General features: G+C 44.5%; 1 protein-coding gene across 3 annotated transcripts in view; it reads right to left on the bottom strand.

The window, feature by feature from the left end:
* The window catches only part of PTPRG (protein tyrosine phosphatase receptor type G), a 777,275-nt gene that overhangs the window by 68,952 nt on the left and 688,551 nt on the right, over positions 1-19,772 (bottom strand). For 2 of the 3 annotated variants that reach the window (XM_061396518.1, XM_061396517.1), the window contains exon 14: positions 10,854-10,940. The exons of the other annotated variant lie outside the window; for it this stretch is intronic. In XM_061396518.1, the coding sequence (XP_061252502.1) occupies positions 10,854-10,940 (87 nt within the window). The remainder of the gene's footprint in view (positions 1-10,853; positions 10,941-19,772) is intronic. 3 annotated transcript variants of the gene reach the window in all.

Raw genomic sequence — 19,772 nt, forward strand, 5'->3', positions numbered from 1 at the left:
TTAGTTTTGGAGGGTCCTGAAGTCAGTCAGCCCCTCTCTCTATCTCTTTCTCACACACACAAGAACACTCCCCACTGAAGTTTCAATCAAGTAGTGGTTATTACTTGGCAGCATGTAGCTCTTTGCCTTGGGCAGCTTTTAAAATCCCTTGTTGGATGAGCCCCATTCCTGGTGATTCTAGCTGGGCAGGCCCAGGGTGGGTACATGGATATGTGTCTTCTGCAAAAATTATCCCCAAATTCGGGTGTGATTGTCTCTAGTGAAGGACCACCGCGAGAAAAAACGGTTCCCGAGAGTCTCTAGGCCCTAAGAAAGCCCTGAAGAAATAAAACAATCCTGGGTGGCGGGCGCCTTAAAAATGCCCAGTTTTTTAAAGGGTCTAGAAATGCCTAGAATTTAAAGGGTCCTGTATGAGAAAATGAAATAGGATTAAGAATTCAATGATGTTAACATAACTCATCTCAAACACAGAAAGAAAAACTGTATTGCACAGAGCTTGAACAAAACCATGGAGTCTTCTGCTTGGTTCCTGTGACAACCGAAGTTCCCAGACATAGGATGGAATTCTCTAAAGGAGACCAAGCGTGTTGCCACTGTATGGAAAAAAGTTTCAGAGCACAGAAAAAAGTTAGATTTCTCAAATGGAAGTTGTTCCTCCGACAGCTACCTTTTAAGCCACCTTTGGGGCTTTATGGCTCTGCTTGTCTGCCAGCAAAATAAATTTTAGTTTCCATGAAGGAATTCCAGTTATAGATACGAACTTGACTGTCAAGTAGTCCATGATGTTCTGATGGCCTCAATTCCAAGCATCCTGCCACTTGAACAATGAAAACCAATCGAGTGAGAGGGCTTTCTAAAACCCACCCCTAGGAAGCAGGTACCGCAATAAAGAGTCCCACCACACGTTCACTGAGTGCTCCCAGATGGATGCAATGAAGAGGCATTCCAAGTTGGCAGGAGAGACTTTTCCTCAGTTCAACTCAAGTGGGAGCTGGATCAGAATGAAAACGAAATGGGAGAGGTGAGTCTGTGGGTCCCACTTTCCCTGAGCCTCTCAGAGAGTAAGCATCTCTCACCTTGAAGTCTGGCACGGAAAGATATGCACATCTCATACAACACAGTCCCTGAATACGAGCCAGCTGCCTCCATTCCTTGACCAAAGGTGGTCCGCTATGTGCATCTTACAGGAAGCTCTAAGTAGCTAAGTGGAAACAGGCTTTCTGTGTTACTCTCCATTCATTCATCCCTTCTGAGAAAACCAACATGGGCTCCTGTGTTTTAAGATGTATAAGCAAGCTTTGACTAGAAGTGAAGAGGATGGTGCCCTACATTCCTCTCCATGTGATCAGATGCACATGGATCCTGGCTAGAAGCTCCCTGGTTTCAAGAGCACACCCCACTGCCTGGGGCCCAGAACCCATCCAGGGTCTGAAGGCCTCATGGCAGGACTGGGTATGTATGTATGGATCAGCCGGGCTTTTAAAAACCCACAGGTGTTTTCAGCTTACAGTCACGAACAATGGGTGTCAGACTGAAATTTCTGAAAACAATTTTCCTTTCTTTCAAGTCAGGCAGATACTTTGCAGAGAGACTTTTTCAGAAATCAAAAATCCTACTCTTGAGACAGCACAGCCTATGTACCAAGGACATCTTCCAGTCAAGATGCAGCAGATACGGACTGAGATGCGAAAGTCATCAACGCCAGTCCCCAGAGCTCCCCATGGGAACGTGCATGCTGCCAGCACAGGACAGACTGGGGTGTTTAATTGGCCCTCTTGACAAATGAAACCCCACCCCCACCCCACCCACACCCCCAGCTGCTCTGGTGGTGCCCACTGTTAATAAACAGACTCAAGTTACAGAGGCTTCCTATTCAAACAAAATGTAGCCAACCACAGAGGTAAGCAGGAACCCTCCAGGTTCTCCCTCCTGGCCTCTCATTTCTTTGCAAGAATCACCCAGAAGGACCAGTCTTCTGCAGAAAGGCTTTCCTTTCTGCTCCTCCTGTTTTCCCGGGTACCTGCTCAGATAAGCCTCTGACACGTCTTCACAATTTCCTTACTCAGATCTCTTTCTGCCCCTCTAACAGGAAGCTGAGAATAATTTAGACGCAAGATACTTTTCAAAAGCTAAGTGCTGACCTCCAGTCCAGGAAGACTCTATCTCGTAGCTGTCCGGAACTCCACTGCCCACTGCTGCTGATGGCAGGCATCTGTATCTGCTTATAGGAGACTTTCTGAAGCCTCTAGACACCTGGGTCAAACTGGACATCTCTGGCGAGCTTGAGATGAGACCCTGCTCTCATCCAGGGCCCTCGGCTTATGGTAACACTTCCCTCAGCATCACTGTAACTGATGGGGCATGGGTGCCAGTAGGGCCACAGGACAACATGCAGACTCCATGAAAACCGGGGATTATGGAAGTGAAAGTGGAAGCCACTCAGTCGTGTCTGACTCTTTGCGACCCCATGGACTATACAGTCCATGGAATTCTCAAGGCCAGAAAACTGGAGTGGGTAGCCTATCCCTTCTCCAGGGCATCTTCCTGACCCAGGAATTGAACCAGGGTCTCCTGCATTGCAGGCGGATTCTTTACCAACTGAGCTATCAGGGAAGCCCGGGATTATGAAACTACCAAATACTGATACACAGGGATTAGGAACCAAGTCACTGTCTTCAAATTCAGTTCAATGCTCTGTAATCACACTGGAGTGACAAGGAGTTTGTCCATGGTGTGCAGCTCAAAATGCTAATTGGAGGCTAGAACAGGCATGTGGCTGAGCTGCTGTTGAATATTAATTAAGTAATCTTAACCGATACGTATACTGTCCTCACCTAACGTCACGGTGCATGCTTGCTAATACTCTCATTCATTCTCGTGCTGTCAAGCACAGAAATCATGTTAATATGTACTTTTGTAAATGGAAGTGCTGTAGTAAACCGTGTATGAATAAGAGCCACTTATAAATAGAAAGTGGGAACAGAGGCATGTGCCTTCGAGGAAGATGATTGAGGGCTATGTTAAAAAGACAAGGATTGATTTATTATGGCAAAACAACTCAAGAAATCGAACTGACAAAGACAACAATAGAAGGGAAGGGCTGTGGGAGTCGATGGGCTTTTTCCTCCAAGAGGAGGGTCTGCTAGAAATAATGCAGGGGTCCCGCTTGGAAAGCAGTTCCGTGTCAGTTCTCAGCTGAGACGCTTTCCTGCGCAACCACTCACTCACGTTAAGTTCCCTTTATTGCATCTGAAAGCACTCTGGAAAACTCGGTTTATACTCAGAGTATCTCTTCAGGAAGGCATCTTCTAGTAAAAAGGAATTCAGACCTGTGCTTCTTATTTGCATATTCTTTAAACCTTCAAAGGGACGTTGAGATCTGACAAATACTAATATCCTTGTGGGCATAATCTAATGGCTTAATTCACATGAGGGTGCTCCCAGGCATCCTAGGACAGATGACTGTCATACCCTGGATCAGTGGGGCTTGTCTGCTGTGAGGAGGAGATGATGGGAGAAAGGAAGAGAAAAGCGAACAAAATTGTTTTGGAAATGATGGGTGGGCGGGGTGACAGAGCAAACATATCAAATACGGAGAAAATGTTTGGAGATAGTTTGGATCTCACGTGGATAGGAGAGATGTCCCATCCAACCCTGGTTACAGCTGGAAGGGACAAGACTCTGATTTCTACAGTGAGAATTTTATTGGAGGACACAAACTGCCTGCAATTAACATCTTAGGAAAGTGGGAGAAAATTAACAAATAATGTGCAGAGAAGCAGGAGCAAACTTCCAGGCTAGACATTAAGTTTGCCCGGAGACCCCTGCAGACACCCTCAAGTACTAATAATGCTTTCTGGGTGATATGAGAGGAAAAGGTAATTTCATGAACCATATTTTGACAAGACCAGACTCTGAACAGGGCAATGTGTATATTCCAGCTGGTTTTAAGACAGTGAGCGCCAGACAGTCCTTGCCACACTCCTGGCTGTTAACTTATAAAGAGGGCCTCAAGTCCACTCCTGTTCAGTTAGTGCCCCGGTTCTGGATGTTCTCAATTTCTGAACTGAGGCTTCAGGAACTCTTCACCTTATCTTGCCCACTGTTGCAAGAGCTGACACAACATCCTACTGACTGGAAGGGTTAATGGGGACAGGACAGTCCAACTTATTTCAGGCAGGAGCTAGTAAATGCAGATTCACATTTCATTTACTGCACGTATGACTGAGTATCTGTATCATAAAGCGGCCCGGTAAAAACCTTTGCCAAGTACTTATTTCATGAACATAGTGACTGAACTAAGTCCGTCAGGTTTTTGCTGTAAGAGCTATTTTAAGGATCGACTGAGGTGTTATGTGCCTCTCCACTAAACAGCCCCAGATTGTAGTACTTTTAAAATATTTGGGACCATCTGGGGGAAAAAAACGATTCAGACATCACACTATCAGTCAGGTTTCATTCCAAGTGATTTAAGAATTTCACATTAACATTTGAAGCCATAAAAGTACCTTAAAAAAAAAAAAAGTAACCTCGGTTGGGGGAAAGACTTTCTAATGAGAATTGAAAACTCAGAAACCAAAAAAAGACTTTATGGATAAATCTGATTATATCAACATCAAAGAAGCAGCATAAACACAGTTAAAAGGCAATGTGCTGCTAAGTTGCTTCAGTCATGTCCGACTCTGTGCGACCCCCATAGACGGCAGCCCACCAGGCTCCCGCATCCCTGGGATTCTCCAGGCAAGAAAGGGAAAAGTGAAAGTGAAGTCGCTCAGTTGTGTCTGACTCTGTGCAACCCCGTGGACTGCAGCCCACCAGGCTCCTCTGTCCATGGGATTTTCCAGGCAAGAGTACTGGAGTGGGGTGCCATTGCCTTCTCCAAAAGGCAATGTACAGACTAGGAAAATCTATTTGCAACCTGTACTGCTGACAAGAGCTCTCTCTTGATTAGAAAAAGACAAACAATGCAAAGAAAGAATGAGCAAAAGATCAACAACTTATAGTAAAAGAAATACAAGTGGCAGAGCCATAGGAAAGATATGTAACCTCACTTATAAAATACACTAAGACACGTTTTTCCTTTTCACCTGTGAAGTTAGCAAAAATACCAAAATCTGACAACACACTGTGCTGGAGAAGCTGTAGGTAAACGGGCAGGATCACGCATTGCTGGCAGAAGCCCACCTTGGTGTCCCCTGGGGAGGGCAAACAGGCACTATCAGAGTTACGAATGCATGCAGCTCAGAATACAGCCCATTTCTTGAATTTATACTAGAAATAGGCCTATCAACTTCCAAAAGAACATATTAAGTTATTCACCACATTACTGTCAGTCATAATAAGACTTGGAAGCAGCCAAAATGACAGCCACAGGGGAACGGTGCAATAAATCACAACACAACTATACCCAAAAAAAAAAAAAAATTGTGCTTCTGTAAAAAAGAATGAGAACTACATATGCATAGGGAAAAAAATCATGTTATGTGAAACAAAGGTTTCTGATAGCATATGTAGTATACTGCTCTGTAAAACGAGATAAAGGAATATACTGAATAAATTCATATATAGCCACACACACAGAAACACACAGACACACACACAGACACACACACATAACCATCTCTGTGAGCAGACAATTAACTAGTACGAATGATAACCATGAACAGTATGAAAAGGCAAAAAGATAGGACACTGAAAGATGAACTCACCAGGTCAGTTGGTGTCCAACATGATACTGGAGAAGAGTGGAGAAATAACTCCAGAAAGAATGGAGAGACGGAGCCAAAACAAAATCAACACGCAGTTATGGATGCGACAGGTGATGGAAGTAAAGTCCAATGCTGTAAAGAGCAATACTGCATAGGAACCTGGAATATTAGGTCCATGAATCAAGGTAAATTGGAAGTGGTCAAACAGAAGAGGGCAAGAGTGAACATCGACATTATAGGAATCAAAGAACTAAAATGGACTGGAATGGGGGAGTTTAATTCATATGACCATTATATCCAACTACTGAGGGTAGGAATCCCTTAGAAGAAACAGAGTAGCCCTCAAAGTCAACAGAAGAGTCCAAAATGCAGTACTTGGATGCAATCTCAAAAATGACAAAATGATTTGTTTATTTCCAAGGCAACCATTCAATATCACAGTAATCCAAGTCTATGCCCCAATCAAAAATGCCAAAGAAGCTGAACGGTTCTATGATGACCTACAAGACCTTACAGAACTAACGCCCCAAAAAGGTCCTTTCATCATAGGGGACTGGAATGCAAAAGTAAGATGTCAAGAGATACCTGGATTAATGGTCAAGTTTGGCCTTAGAGTACAAAATGAAGCAGGGCAAAAGCTAACAGAGTTTTGCCAAGAGGATGCACTGGTCATAGCAAACACACTCTTCCAATAACACAAGAGAAGACTCTACACATGGTTATCACCAGATGGTCAATACCCAAATCAGACTGATTATATTCTTTGTAGCCAAAGATGGAGAAGCTCTATACAGTCAGCAAAAACAAGGCTGGGACCTGACTGTGGCTCAGATCATGAACTCCTTATTGCCAAATTCAGACTTAAATTGAAGAAAGTAGGCAACCACTAGACCATTCAAGTATGATCTAAATCAAATCCCTTATGATTATACAGTAGAAGTGACAAATAGATTCAAGGGATTAGATCTGATAGACAGTACCTGAAGAACTATGGACGGAGCTTCGTGACATTATACAGGAGGCAGTGATCAAGACCATCCCCAGGAAAAAAGGAATGCAAAAAGGCAAAGTAATTGTCTGAGATGGCCTTACAAATAGCTGAGAAAAGAAGAGACGCTAAAGGCAAAGGAGAAAATGAAAGATATACCCATCTGAAAGCAGTGTTCCAAAGAATAGCAAGGAGAGATAAGAAAGCCTTCTTCAGTGATCAATGCAAAGAATAGAGGAAAACAATAGAATGGGAAAGACTAGAGAGCTCTTCAAGAAAATCAGAGATACCAAGGGAACATGTCATGCAAAGATGGGCACAATAAAGGACACAAATGGTATGGACCTAACAGAAGCAGAAGATATTAACAAGAGGTGGCAAGAATACACAGAAGAACTGTACAAAAAAGATCTTAATGACCCATATAACCATGATGGTGTGATCACTCACTTAGAGCCAGGCATCCTGGAATGCGAAGTCAAGTGGGCCTTAGGAAGCACCGTAACGAACAAAGCTAGTGGAGGTGATGGAATTCCAGTTGAACTATTTCAAGCCCTAAGAGATGGTGCTGTTAAAGTGCTGCACTCAATATGCCAGCAAATTTGGAAAACTCAGCAGTGGCCACAGGACTGGAAAAGGTCAGTTTTCACTCCAATCCCAAAGAAAGGCAGTGCCAAACTACTGCACAAACTAATGTTCAAACTACTGCACAACTGCACTCATCTCACACGCTAGCAAAGTAACGCTCAAAATTCCCCAAGCCAGGCTTCATCAATACGTGAACCATGAACTTCCAGATGTTCAATCTGGATTTAGAAAAGGCAGAGGAACCAGAGATCAAATTGCCAACATCTGTTGGATCACAGAAAAAGCAAGAGAGTTCCAAATAAACATCTACTGCTTTATTGACTACGCCAAAGCCTTTGACTATGTGGATCACAGCAAACTGTGGGAAATTCTTCAAGAGATAGGAATACTAGACTACCTCACCTGCCTCCCGAGAAATCTGTACGCAGGTCAAGAAGCAACAGTTAGAACCACACATGCAACAATGGACTCATTCTAAACTGGGAAAGAAATATGTGAAAGCTATATATTGTCACCCTGCTTATTTAACTTATACACAGAGTACATCATGTGAAATGCTGGGCTGAATGAAGCAGAAGCTGGAATCAACATTGCCAGGAGAAGTATCAATAACCTCAGATATGCAGATGATACCACCCTTATAGCAGAAAGTGAAGAGGATCTAAAGAGCCTCTTGATGAAAGTGAAAAAGGAGATGAAAACGCTGAAAACTAAGGTCACTTCATGGCAAATAGATGGGGAAACAATGGAAACAGTGAGAGACTATTTTCCTGGGTTTGAAAATGTCTGCAGATGGTGACTACAACCATGAAATTAAAAGACACTTGTTCCTTGGAAGAAAAGCTATGACCAATCTAGACAGCATATTAAAAAGCAGAGACATTACTTTACTGACAAAGGTCCATGTAGTCAAAGCTATGGCTTTTCCACCACTACCTTGGCCACCTGATGTGAAGAACTGACTCATTGGAAAAGACCCTGATGCTGGGAAAGGTTGAAGGCAGGAGGAGAAGGGGACGACAGAGGATGAGATGGTTGGATGGCATCACTGACTCGATGGACATGAGTTCAAGCAAGCTTCGGGAGTTGGTGATGGTCAGGGAAGCCTGGAGTGCTGCAGCCCATGGGGTCACAAAGATTCGGACACGACTGAGCAACAAAACTGAACTGTACTGAATGTTTACCTGTCTACAATGGGGCAGGAAGCAGGTGGGTGTTTGGGTGAAGAGACAGCAATCTCAGGGTAAATATAATTTTATACGTTTTGCTTTCTGAACCATGTCAATTATTACCTATTCCAAATTTAAACCTACAACTTGTTTGAAAAAGTAAATACTTGGATCTGATTTTTACTGCTTTTTCTTCTCCTTTCTGGAGGGTATCATCAGCAATGACTTCTTACAGCCTTGGTCCTGCATTGGTGATCGTGTCCACTCTGGGACTGCCTGGGGCCCTCTCACCACAAAGGAGGAGGGGGAGTGTTAAGGCCAGTGAGGTTATCAAAGGAGACAAGGTGGGAGCCAGAGGGGCCAATGGAAGGGCAGCTTCTTGCAGCAGCCTGGGAGAGAGAGAGTACGGTGGGGCGGCCAGAAGGAGGAAGAGCAGAGACATGCAGATCAGGTCAGTACGGGGCCCAGGTCTTCACCGGGGAGTGGTCAGCACAGCACGTGGGGGTGTGAGAAGGGTCATCGCTCAGGACTCAGAACACAAGAGGGGGCTGTCCCCACTGGGTCGCCTGAGCAGCGTGGCCCTAACAAAGAACTCAGAGCCTTGATCTCGTCTTCTAATGGTATAATAGATCTCACACAGTCAGCATTTTATACATATTACATTTACTCCTCACAACAACTCCACTACAAGGAACCATCACAGACCCATTTTCTGGAGGAGTCCATTGAGGCTCAGAGAGCTTAGGTAAGTAACTCAAGGTCATAGAGTCACAAAGAAGCAGAGCCGCAGTTAGAAGCTACGACTCCCTGAGCCAAGGTCTGTCTTAGCTGCTACACTATTAAAAAAAACAGTAAAGTCAAAACTATGATTCACAAGTAGGTGAATTCTATAAATACTTGCAGTTTCCCAAGATAGTCCTCGGGAAACTTGTAGACCTACATAAAACTATTCTTCCCCCAAGCTTCTGGCACTCAGAGGTAGAGAAGATACCAGAGGGACTGAACGCTTTATAACAAAACACAGCCTCGCTAACGAGCCCACTTCCTCATTCAGGGCCACGTACAAAAATCAGAGCTAGAAACAGTCCACACCTGGCTGTGGGACTGTGTCTGGAAAGGACTTAGAAACCGGATGGGCATTTACCTTTGTGCCATCCACAAGGTAATGACAGCTTTTTCAAGTGTCAAGAGTCAAAACTACATTATATTTATAATGAACTGGGCATGAAAGTTGGTCATTTAAGTGAGGTCCAAGGTCTTTCTCTTAAGACTAGATCTTTGAATCTAAAACTTATACAGAGGGGTTTCTATTTCAATTTTTACTCTTGAAGTGTTGAAAATGGGATTCAAAATTAAAGACTTCAATAAGGAAAAAGAGATGATAGAAAGAATCATTGCATTACCAGTTAGCAGTTACTGCCTTTCTCTAAAAGCCCAAAATTGCACCGTTCAGCTTAAAAGAAGATATATCACAGAATTTCTCATTAATCTTCCACAATTCTTATACTATACCTTCTTAGGTCTCACAGCTATCCCCGATTATAGTGGGTGCATCAGCTACAATTTCATCTCATCATCTCTTTTACCCACAACCAATGGAGATAAATAAGTTCATGAAAAAAGTTGAATATCAATTCAATAAACTGGTTTGTTGAAAAGGAACAAGGGGCTACTCACAACGGAACATTGATTAGTGAATTACTCTAAGAGGCCATTTAATATTAAAGCATTAATTACCATCTTAAGTAGAGTTTGCCTAGATAAGCCTTACAGAAAGTATTAAGGGCTTAGGTGTGGTGATTAAGATTATATAATCCTGACTTCTAAAGGTTTATTATAAATCTCTCCAGGACAATAATTTTTTCAAGTATTCAAGCCATCAAAAACTCTTGTATTTATTTGAATTTTAGCCTTCTTATGGAAAAAAAATGCTGTAATCCCATTTATTTCTCTCTTTTCTTCCAGCCCTTCTTCTTTAACTCATTGACAAATTTAGGTTTCTACAAGATACCTTTCACTCACAAGGCTAAATGCATGCATTAAGTGTTTTTAAAGCTCTCAAACATGCAAACATCTGAAATTTCAGAAAGAAAAGGGATGCAGCAGACATACAAACACATAAACATAAAATATCCCCATCCTAGAAATTAAAAACATCCCCCTCCAATGGCAAAATCAAGCACAGCAAGCACACAGGGGACATACTGGCATTGCTACCAGCTACCCGCCAGCCACACTGATGTTTGCAAGCCATCCTTTTGGGAGCTGGGGTACAACAGGTGAGTTTCAGCGCTGTGTTGTCCGGAGGGCTTGACTCCCCATGGCAACAGAACAAAAATCCGGCAAGCCAGTCCCGGCCAAAGAGACCCCCTCCCCACCTTCAGCTTGACTGCCCCTCACCTGCTCCCCTTCTCTCCTCTCTCCCCAGAAGAAGGCACTTCACGGAAACGTCTGGGAAAGCCCTTGGACTTTATTTTGTTACACCCTCTAAATGGACAAAAAACAGAAGAGAACAGGTGTAGAAGACAGTACTTTCAATCGGCCACCCCTCCCTCCCATTTCGCACAGACCAACCCCACCACTGGACCTCGCTGGGGGCATGCTCCAAAGAGAAGGGTTTACCCACAAAGATTACTGGGCTTCTTAAGGTTTTTCAAAACTGAGGTAAGAAATGCAAAAAGGGAAATTCTGCTCTTAAAAAGCTGTCTTTAAGATACTAGAAATCTGTTATCACCCACAGTGTGATCAGAACATAAGGATACCACCGACCCAGTAACAGCTTCTGATGAGCCTCCCACCTTTGACAAGCTCCCCTGGCAAACAGGATGGCTTAAAACACCGCTGGGATAAACACAATTTGGCAGGAACAGGTTGGGTACCGTTTGAACCTCAGTTCTGCCACAAATTTCTCTGAAACTGGTGCTGTGCGACTGGTCTGGGGCTTGGTATTTTCTCCATGCATGTCTCTCCTCTCTGGAAAGACACTTTGATTCACAATACAGGGGGTGGATTCACACGAGGGCAGCTCAGATACGGGCGGCTGGGGTGGGGTGGGGTGGGGTAGCAGTGGGCAAGTGACTGCGATACACTAGGTCTGACGTTTCATTTCCTCTTAATACTTAGATAAGCAGAGCGCTGGAGGCTTGGCTCTAGCATTTAAAAAGATGCACTGTGATCACCCTGAGAAGTGTTGCTTTAATTATATGTAATCCCCAAACCACCTGGGCTATAGGAGTTCGCATTGAAAGGATTTTGTATTCTTTCTCAACTCCATAGAACACTAGAGACTAACACCGATACGGAAACATTCTCCTTTTTGGAAGTTCTTCTTAATCTCATGCAGAACTCTGCATTCAGGACATGATTTCAAAGAACACTTGTGAACTTCTGATTGTCTTGGTGGCTTCCTGCTTCTCAGAATGGACTTTCTCTAATGCGTAACTGTTGGTTTTTTCTTCTCCATCAATACAAGATTTCCTTTATGTTGATAATTAATAGCCTCGAGGGTGGGTAAAAGTGCTTGGTGCTGAAACCAAATAAGGGCTAAGTCAAAACTTGGGGAAATGACTAAAAAGCAGTGGAGGGGGGAAGGTGCTATAATCCAGAACTTCTTGTCTCCCTCTATTGAGCACACTGTGGAATTGCAACAACTGTCCTCAAACCCTCTCTCTCACACACGCAGCGCGGCTACCAACATTAATCCCAGGCAATCACGAGTGTGTTGGGAGTGTTTTTGCAAATTTTCATAAGAACTTGAAATTTGCAGCTTCCTAAAATATTTAGACTTCTTCTCAACCCTTAGCCCTACTCTGAATTCTGCCAGACTCACTCTTTCAGGAATTTTGGAGCCGAGCCGGCTATCTCCGCAGTTTCTCCTCACACACAATCGCAGGCGCTTCAAACTCCCACCCTGTAAACTGACAACACTCCGCTGAGAAGCAAATGCTACAAAACTAATATCCTAAATAATCGAGGGGGCTACCTGAGAAACCCGACAAGACAGACCTCATCAACCCTGGGAGGGAGGACTCTTCATTCTGAGAAATCCAAAGAAAGGCACCGGTGATGTAGCAGACACTGAGTATGTCTAGCAGTTTCCCTTTCCTGCAAAGCCAACGTGGTTGAAAAATGGATCCATGCACTTCTTCACAGAATCAGTCCTGTCTCTTAAGTATCACAGTGCATAAATGGCAATCTTTAGCAGCGAGTCTCTCCCTGCTTTTGTCTAAGTGACTATGTGTTCCCTGGCTCCAAGAGCTTCAGCTGGCATCTCAGGGCCAACTTGACAGCAGGGGGGCCGGTTACTATGACAACGGATGGGTCTCCTGAATTCTGAAAGGGCCCTGAGTAGCCACTTGGGAAACAGTTATTGAGCAAAAAGTTGCCTGGGATCTGCCACGTGACCCAGATTCCCCTGCACACAGCTGTCCAGAGAAAAGAAAGAAAAAAAAAAAAAAAAGGTGACTATCCTCAGGAACAGCTGGGGTCTCTAAAGGCTCCCTATCCCCATGCCTTTTAGCATCTCAGAGCAAGACACCACTGAGTCATTAGAAAAAAATCGTCAGAGCCAAGCCACGTTTTAGCATCAGGAAATGCACTTTCTTCTCCCGATTGGCTCCACACACTGTCAGGCTTTGAAGAGCTGCATTGCAACAATTATTCCTAATGATTACATTAAAACCTTCTTGAACTATGGCTACAGGTCCGTGTTTTGGACAGAGATGAGTGACATGAGCAGTTACCAGATTATAAAAGAAGAAAATGATGCTTGGAATACAGGTGGCCCTGAGGGCAGTTTGTTTCGAAAATGATAAAGGTGATCACACAAAGCCATCAAAAATTATGACTTGGAAGCTTGGCTTTTTCCAGACTTGAGAAAAGTTGCACGAAACCTATCCTTTGATCCTCATTCCCTCCCTCACCTGAGATGCAGAAGAGCAGCTCAGACTGACCCAGTGCCTTTGTACATGCCCCAGATTCCCTTAAAAAGAATCTGAGGCTGCCCATCAAAGTGGACTTTATTTTTACAACGAGGAAGTGTGTTTTTCCCCAAGGAGTACCAAATACAACAAGAACACATGCTGCTCTATCAGCTCACACAGATTTTCCTCCACTCTGAACATCTATCCTTCTCAGTTCTATGAAAATCAGAGCCAACCATCTCCTCCAAGAAGCCTTCCCTGACTCCCTTCTGCCCAGCTCTGACGATGGGCAAGTACCTCCGGGAGCACAGTTTCCTTTCATCACCACTGGCCTTGGGAATGCACGTACGAGGGCAGGGCAGAGATGGGCAGACTGGTGAGCAGGGGGCCACGGTCAGGTCTGTGCAGCCCACCAGTGCCATGAGAGAGTATGAGAACAGTGATCTCACACCTCAGTGTTTCTCATGAGAATCCAGACAGTGGGAGTTTTAGGCAAACTCTTCCCATTTTCAAAGTAATTCTCGTTTCTAAAAACAAGAGGTCAGCTACACAAAAACAGTAAAACAGGGCACCAGTTTGTAACCTCTACTTGGGACAACTGTTTTCTACCTGCTCATCTATTCTGTTAACCTACGCACTTTTTTTTTTTTAATGTAACTATTTATTTATTTTTCGCTGTGCTGGGTGTCTCTGTTGCTACGTGGGCTTTTTCTTTAGTTGCAGCAAGCTGGAGCTGTATTCTAGCTGTGGTGTGCAGGTTTCTTATTGCAGTGGCTTCTCTTGCTTCAGAGCAAGGGCCTAGGGCATGTGGGCCTCAGTAGCTGCAAGACACGGGGTTGGGGTTCCCATCCCAACCCACTCAGTAGTTGGGGTTCCTGGGCTCAATAACTTTATTTATTGAGCACAGGCTCAATAACTGTGGTGCATGGGCTTAGTTGCTCCAAGGCATGTGGGATCTTCTTTGACTAAGGATCAAACCTGTGTCTCCTGCATTGGCAGGCGGATTCCTTAGCACAGAGCCACGAGGGAAGACCCCTTACACACTCCTTGAGACAGGACTTCTATCTTCTCACCATATCTCCAGTGCCTGACACAAACTAGATGTTTAAGAAATGTTTTCGAATAAATGAAGGGAGGAAGGAATACGTGAACCACCTATAAAGGGTCTTTTAGGTGAACAAAACAAAACAAAGGCCTAGGTTTGAGTACAGCTGACCCTTGAACATGGAGATAAGGGTGCCAACATTTTGCACAGTCAAAAATCTGCATGCAATGCACTTGGCCCTCTGTATCCACAGTTCCTCGACATCTGTGATTCCCTGGATTCAACCAAACACCAGACTGCATAGTCCTGCAGTGTTGACTACTAGAAAAAACTCAAAGTCGATCCTTGCAGTTCAAACCTGCGTTGTTCAGAGGTCAACTGTAGGGACTTCCCTCGTGGTCCAGTGGTTAAGACTCCAGCCACACTTCCCCCTCAGGGAGCATGGGTTCAATCCCTGGTCAGGGAACTAAGAATTCACATGCTGCATGGCACAGCCAAAAAAATAAAACAAGGTCAATTGCACTTCTCAAAGGTACTAGCTTGTGATTCTAGGCAAGTCCATTCCCTTTGTGGACACTGTTTCCTTCAATGGGAAGGAAGGAACAGTCCCCAACACCTGTGGCTGCTGTGAGGATTAAGTCAGGCCACTTTGCTTTGTGCTAATTCACCACTATTGGCTGCTGTGACTTATTATTATTGTGCTTATTATTATTTAATAATAATAATATTATTATTATCGTGACATTATTATCATGCTTCCTCCTCGCTAGCTTGTTCATAGTCATACACGGGAGGAATCATTGCTATTGCCCCAGCTCCTCTGTGACCTTCCTGGGATGGGGGTGGGAGACAAATGTCTAAGCCAAATCCAGTGATTGGAGAGCAGGCTTGGAAGCACCCGCTGCTAGAGCAGATGGGCGGAGAGCCTGCACACGGCTCACAGTGCTCTGAACGTCACTGCTGCTACTGTGGAATCCAGGAGGGACCCGAGCTCTGCTAGGCACACGTGGTCAACCGTTCCTCCAGCAAGAAGGATGTCGGCATATGCCCACACTTGATCTCATGTGCATCTGTCTGTTTGCCAGAGCCTCTGTCATGCCAACTCAAACCCTGCACACATTTGCGGTTTATGTCCCTTCTTATTTATTACACTGTCTCCCCCTGAACATCTAGGAGAGAGAAAAATTGCAGTGTCAACAAAACACACTTGCTTTCACGAACAGCATTCTAAATGAGGAGGCACCGACAGAGGGCAAAACTGCTGGGAGTCTAAAGATGAGAGTAAAAAGAGAGACCTTTCTCCACCTGCCTATGAAGCTAAACTTATGTGGACTGATGTGCCGTGGAATTTACAGACGGCTCAGTTGTGTGCTCAAGAGGGATGTGGATTTCTCAGACCAGAAAGTGAAATCCTTCTACTACCAAACTTCAACCAACGGGGGTTACTTTTCACAATTCTCACTTAAGACTTTCTGGTTTGCTGTTTCGGAGTCTCTGTACTTAGCTCAGTTCTCTCTGAATCTGAGAAGAAAAGCTGTTTTACACTTCTGGAAAGTTCTCTCCCAAGCTACAATTATGGTCAATGAGACGCTCAATTTGTCATCAAGGTAAGATAGCACTGATTAGCTGGGACTAAGAATGGGACAGGAAGGTGGTATTACTCAGCATCATAATCTATTCTGCTTCTTAAACACCTGAAAATAGAGCCGGTCCTCAAGTTTTCTCCTTTGCGACTTTGGCAGACCCAAATCATAAGATCTTCTCAGATCTTTTCAACAAGCAAATGAGCTATAAAAACAGACTGTGGAAGGAAGAGAATGCCTCCAGACAAGCTACTCCTCATCTAGGCAAAATAATGTAACGATTCACATAGTGGGCAATGAAGGCCCCATGGACTGTAGCCCTCCAGGCTCCTCTGTCTGTGGGATTCTCCAGGCAAGAAGACGGAAGTGGGTTGCCATTTCCTACTGCAGGGGATCTTCCCGACTAGGGATTGAACCTGTATCTCTTGCATCTTCTGCGTTGGCAGGCAGATTCTTTACCACTGTGCCACCTGAAGTCACATTGGCTGCGTTCAAATCCAGGAGATGAATGCTCTCACTTGTGATATTACCAAGCCTCAGTTTTCTGATCTGCAAAATGGATGTAATAATTCCTAGGATTTGAATGTTTAATTAGGTGGCAACGCAATCCACATAGCACATGTGTGATTTGCTGAATATTCAGTAAGACACTTGGCTGTTTAGACCTTAAGATGTATGAAGCCATTTCAGGGGTCAGACTTTCTTTGCTCATCAGAGAGAGAAGAGCTACCTTCAAAGCAATTTTCCTCAAGGTTACAGGAAAAAAAAAATATCTTCCTAATCCTGCGTTGTTCAAAGGTCAACTGTAGGGACTTCCCTCGTGGTCCTTCTAAGTGGACGCTAATGTCTTAACTTACACGGTATTAAGCTATTCCATGGAATAAGGTAATAAACAAACAACGTGTGTGCCCTAGCATAAAGTCCTGTGTACAGCTCTTTCCCCAGCATCAGCCTTAAGGGATGCAAATCGCAAAGAAACCTTCTCCAAAATTTCCTCTTGTTTCTGAGTGGCAGCAGCTGGCTGCTCCCAATCTTTTCAGGAACGCCAGCACATTAGTGCCATATAAACAGCTTGTCTTGGTGAGACGGGGGCTAGAGCTCTCGGAATGTACTTTGTAGTCATTCAAGAGGTGCATTTTGTTACTGTCTGGAGGAACAGCACCAAAATGGCACACTTTAAAAAGTACGGAATTGATTTCTCCTCCCTCATCTCAACAGCAACGACTACAGCTCTGCAGCGTCGCACGCTGACATGGGCTGCACTATTTAAAAGGCACACACAGGGCACCGCTTGTAAAAGGAGGCACGATTTTCCTCGAGTTTATCCTTATTAGCCGCCCCACCACTCTATTCCTTGTCCCCAAATGCCCTGCATGCTTATTTCTAGCTTTGCAGCAACTTTTGCGTTGTTAGGGATTTGACTACATCTCTTCAAGGCGGACCCTGGCAAGGAGAATTTGAGAGAGCGCTACTAGTAACATCTCAGCCAACCATGTTTCAAAACAAATTTCTCCCACAAACCCATGTTGATACCTGTAAAAATACTGCTCAGATAGTCCCCAATGGACCTCTGTACACCTTCCAGTGGACAAAAATATATGAGGTCTCCACCTGTACTTTTTGCTGGTTTAGTCACTAAGTTGTGGTCTGACTCTTTGAGACTCCATGCCCAACAGGCTCCTCTGTCCATGGGATTTCTCAGGCAAGAATACTAGAGTGGGAAGCTGTCTCCTTCTCCAGGGGATCTTCCCGACCCAGGGATGGAACTGACATCTCCCGTGTCTCCTGCGCTGCACGTGGGCTCTTTACCACTGAGCCACCTGGGCTTCCCATCCTCTATTTTTCAGTTTTAGCCAAACGTAACAAAACTAGTATTTGGCCTCCAAAGGTGTCCTTTTCAAGAAACCCAATAATACTCAACCCAATAATGCCAACATTTGAGGACACTTCTGGTGGTGCTCCATGAATACCAGCGTACGCTCCCACTTCTCCCATGTCCTTGGGGCTGTGTGACCATGTCTGGCCAATGGGAGTGAAGGGTTACACTTCTGGGCCATGCAGTTCAGCCTCAGTGAACACGCAGAAACCACAGCAATAGCTGCAAACACTCAGTCCTCGGTTATGGAAACCGCCACCATGGAGAGTTGGTTTGAAACCTCAGCGTCAGGCCTGTCACCTGAGGAAACACTCCAGGAGGTTCTGATCTGCTTGCGTGCTCTACTTATGTGAAGGCTGCTTGCCAACCATCTGCTCTCACGGTGCCTCAAAGGCAGGAGAGGAGCACTATTGTTTTAGCTTCAAAACCACATCGCTAGAGGGGAACACCCGTTCCCTTCAGCACGTATGCATTTTCTCTGTGTACTCTCCCAACACATCTCTCTTTCACGTTAATAATAAAGAAAAAAAAATTTGAAAAAAGAAAAAAAAAAGATCCTTGTTCCCTCTAGGTGTTCTCATGTTTGGTCAACTCATCTGTCCTGATGCTAATTCAATTTCACTTTGTTCTGAAAGAAGTTTCTCCTTGGCACTCATTCCTGTGTACTGGCATGTTAGGAGTTTGGTAAAAACTCACAGGCAGGGCTTCCCTGGTGGTTCAGTGGTAAAGGATCTGCCTGTCAGTGCAGGACAACGGGTCTGATCCCTGATCTGGGAAGATCCCACGTGCTGCGGAGCAACTAAGCCCGTGCACCCCAACTACTGAGCCAGTGCTCTAGAGCCTGGGAACCACGACTCAGTCCATGTGCTGCAACCACTGAAGCCTGCGTGCTCTAGAGCTTGTGCTCCATAAGAGAAGCCTCTGAACTGCAACTGGAGAGTGACCCCCAGCAGCTGCAACAAAAGAAATGCCCACACAGCAGCAAAGACCCAGCACAGCCAAAAGTAAATAAATAACATTGTTAAAAAAACAACAAAAAACAAAAAAACGCCCTCCAAAACAACAAGAAACACGTCGACTCATAGGCAGTACCTACTGAAGGAGGTGCAAACCTCTCGTTACTTTAAACCAAGCTTTGAATATACACAGATAGTATGTTTATCAGCTTCTCTAGTGGCTCAGATGATAAAGAATCTGCCTGCAGTGCAGGAGACCTGGGTTTGATCCCTGGGTCAGGAAGATCCCCTGAAGAAGGGAACGATAACTGTCTTCAGTATTCTTTCCTGGAGAATCCCACGGAGAGGGGAAACTGGCAGGCTATAGTCCATGGGGTCACAAAGAGTTGGATGCGACTGAGCAACTAATAGTAACTAACTAACATGTAAATAACATGTACAAAACATTATAAACATACTTTAAACGTGAAATAATAATATATTATTCAATACGAATGCAATTCAGACTCACTGAATTTTTCAAAAGTATACACAGTATGAATTTCTCATGGGGAAATACATCTTGAATGGAAGGACCGTAAAAGCTCTCTTGATGACACTGCACAGCCCCTTCCTGTAAGCAGCTTGCTATCAACATGTCTGTCTGGTCAGCCTGGTATCCACATCTGCTTGACCAAATAGCCATGGTCCTCAGTGGCCAGCCTGACCCTTATCAGGGAGGCAGAGAACCAAGGTGGGCCAAGCAGAAATAACACTGAGGTTTGTGCTAGAACTACTGGGAACAGGAACTTTTTCACACTGAAGCTGGTAGGGTTACCAAGCCTGGGGCAGCAGTGGGTCCTCTCTGCTCCTTCCTGCGGAGAGTCTGCAACTAAAACCACACAGCACCAAGCAGAGAAAAGAGGAGGGCGTGCAGACCTTTCGTTACCTCCAGTTG

This window comes from Bos javanicus, chromosome 22 (genome assembly GCF_032452875.1).
Source record: "Bos javanicus breed banteng chromosome 22, ARS-OSU_banteng_1.0, whole genome shotgun sequence".
Classification (NCBI taxonomy): Eukaryota; Metazoa; Chordata; class Mammalia; order Artiodactyla; family Bovidae; genus Bos; species Bos javanicus.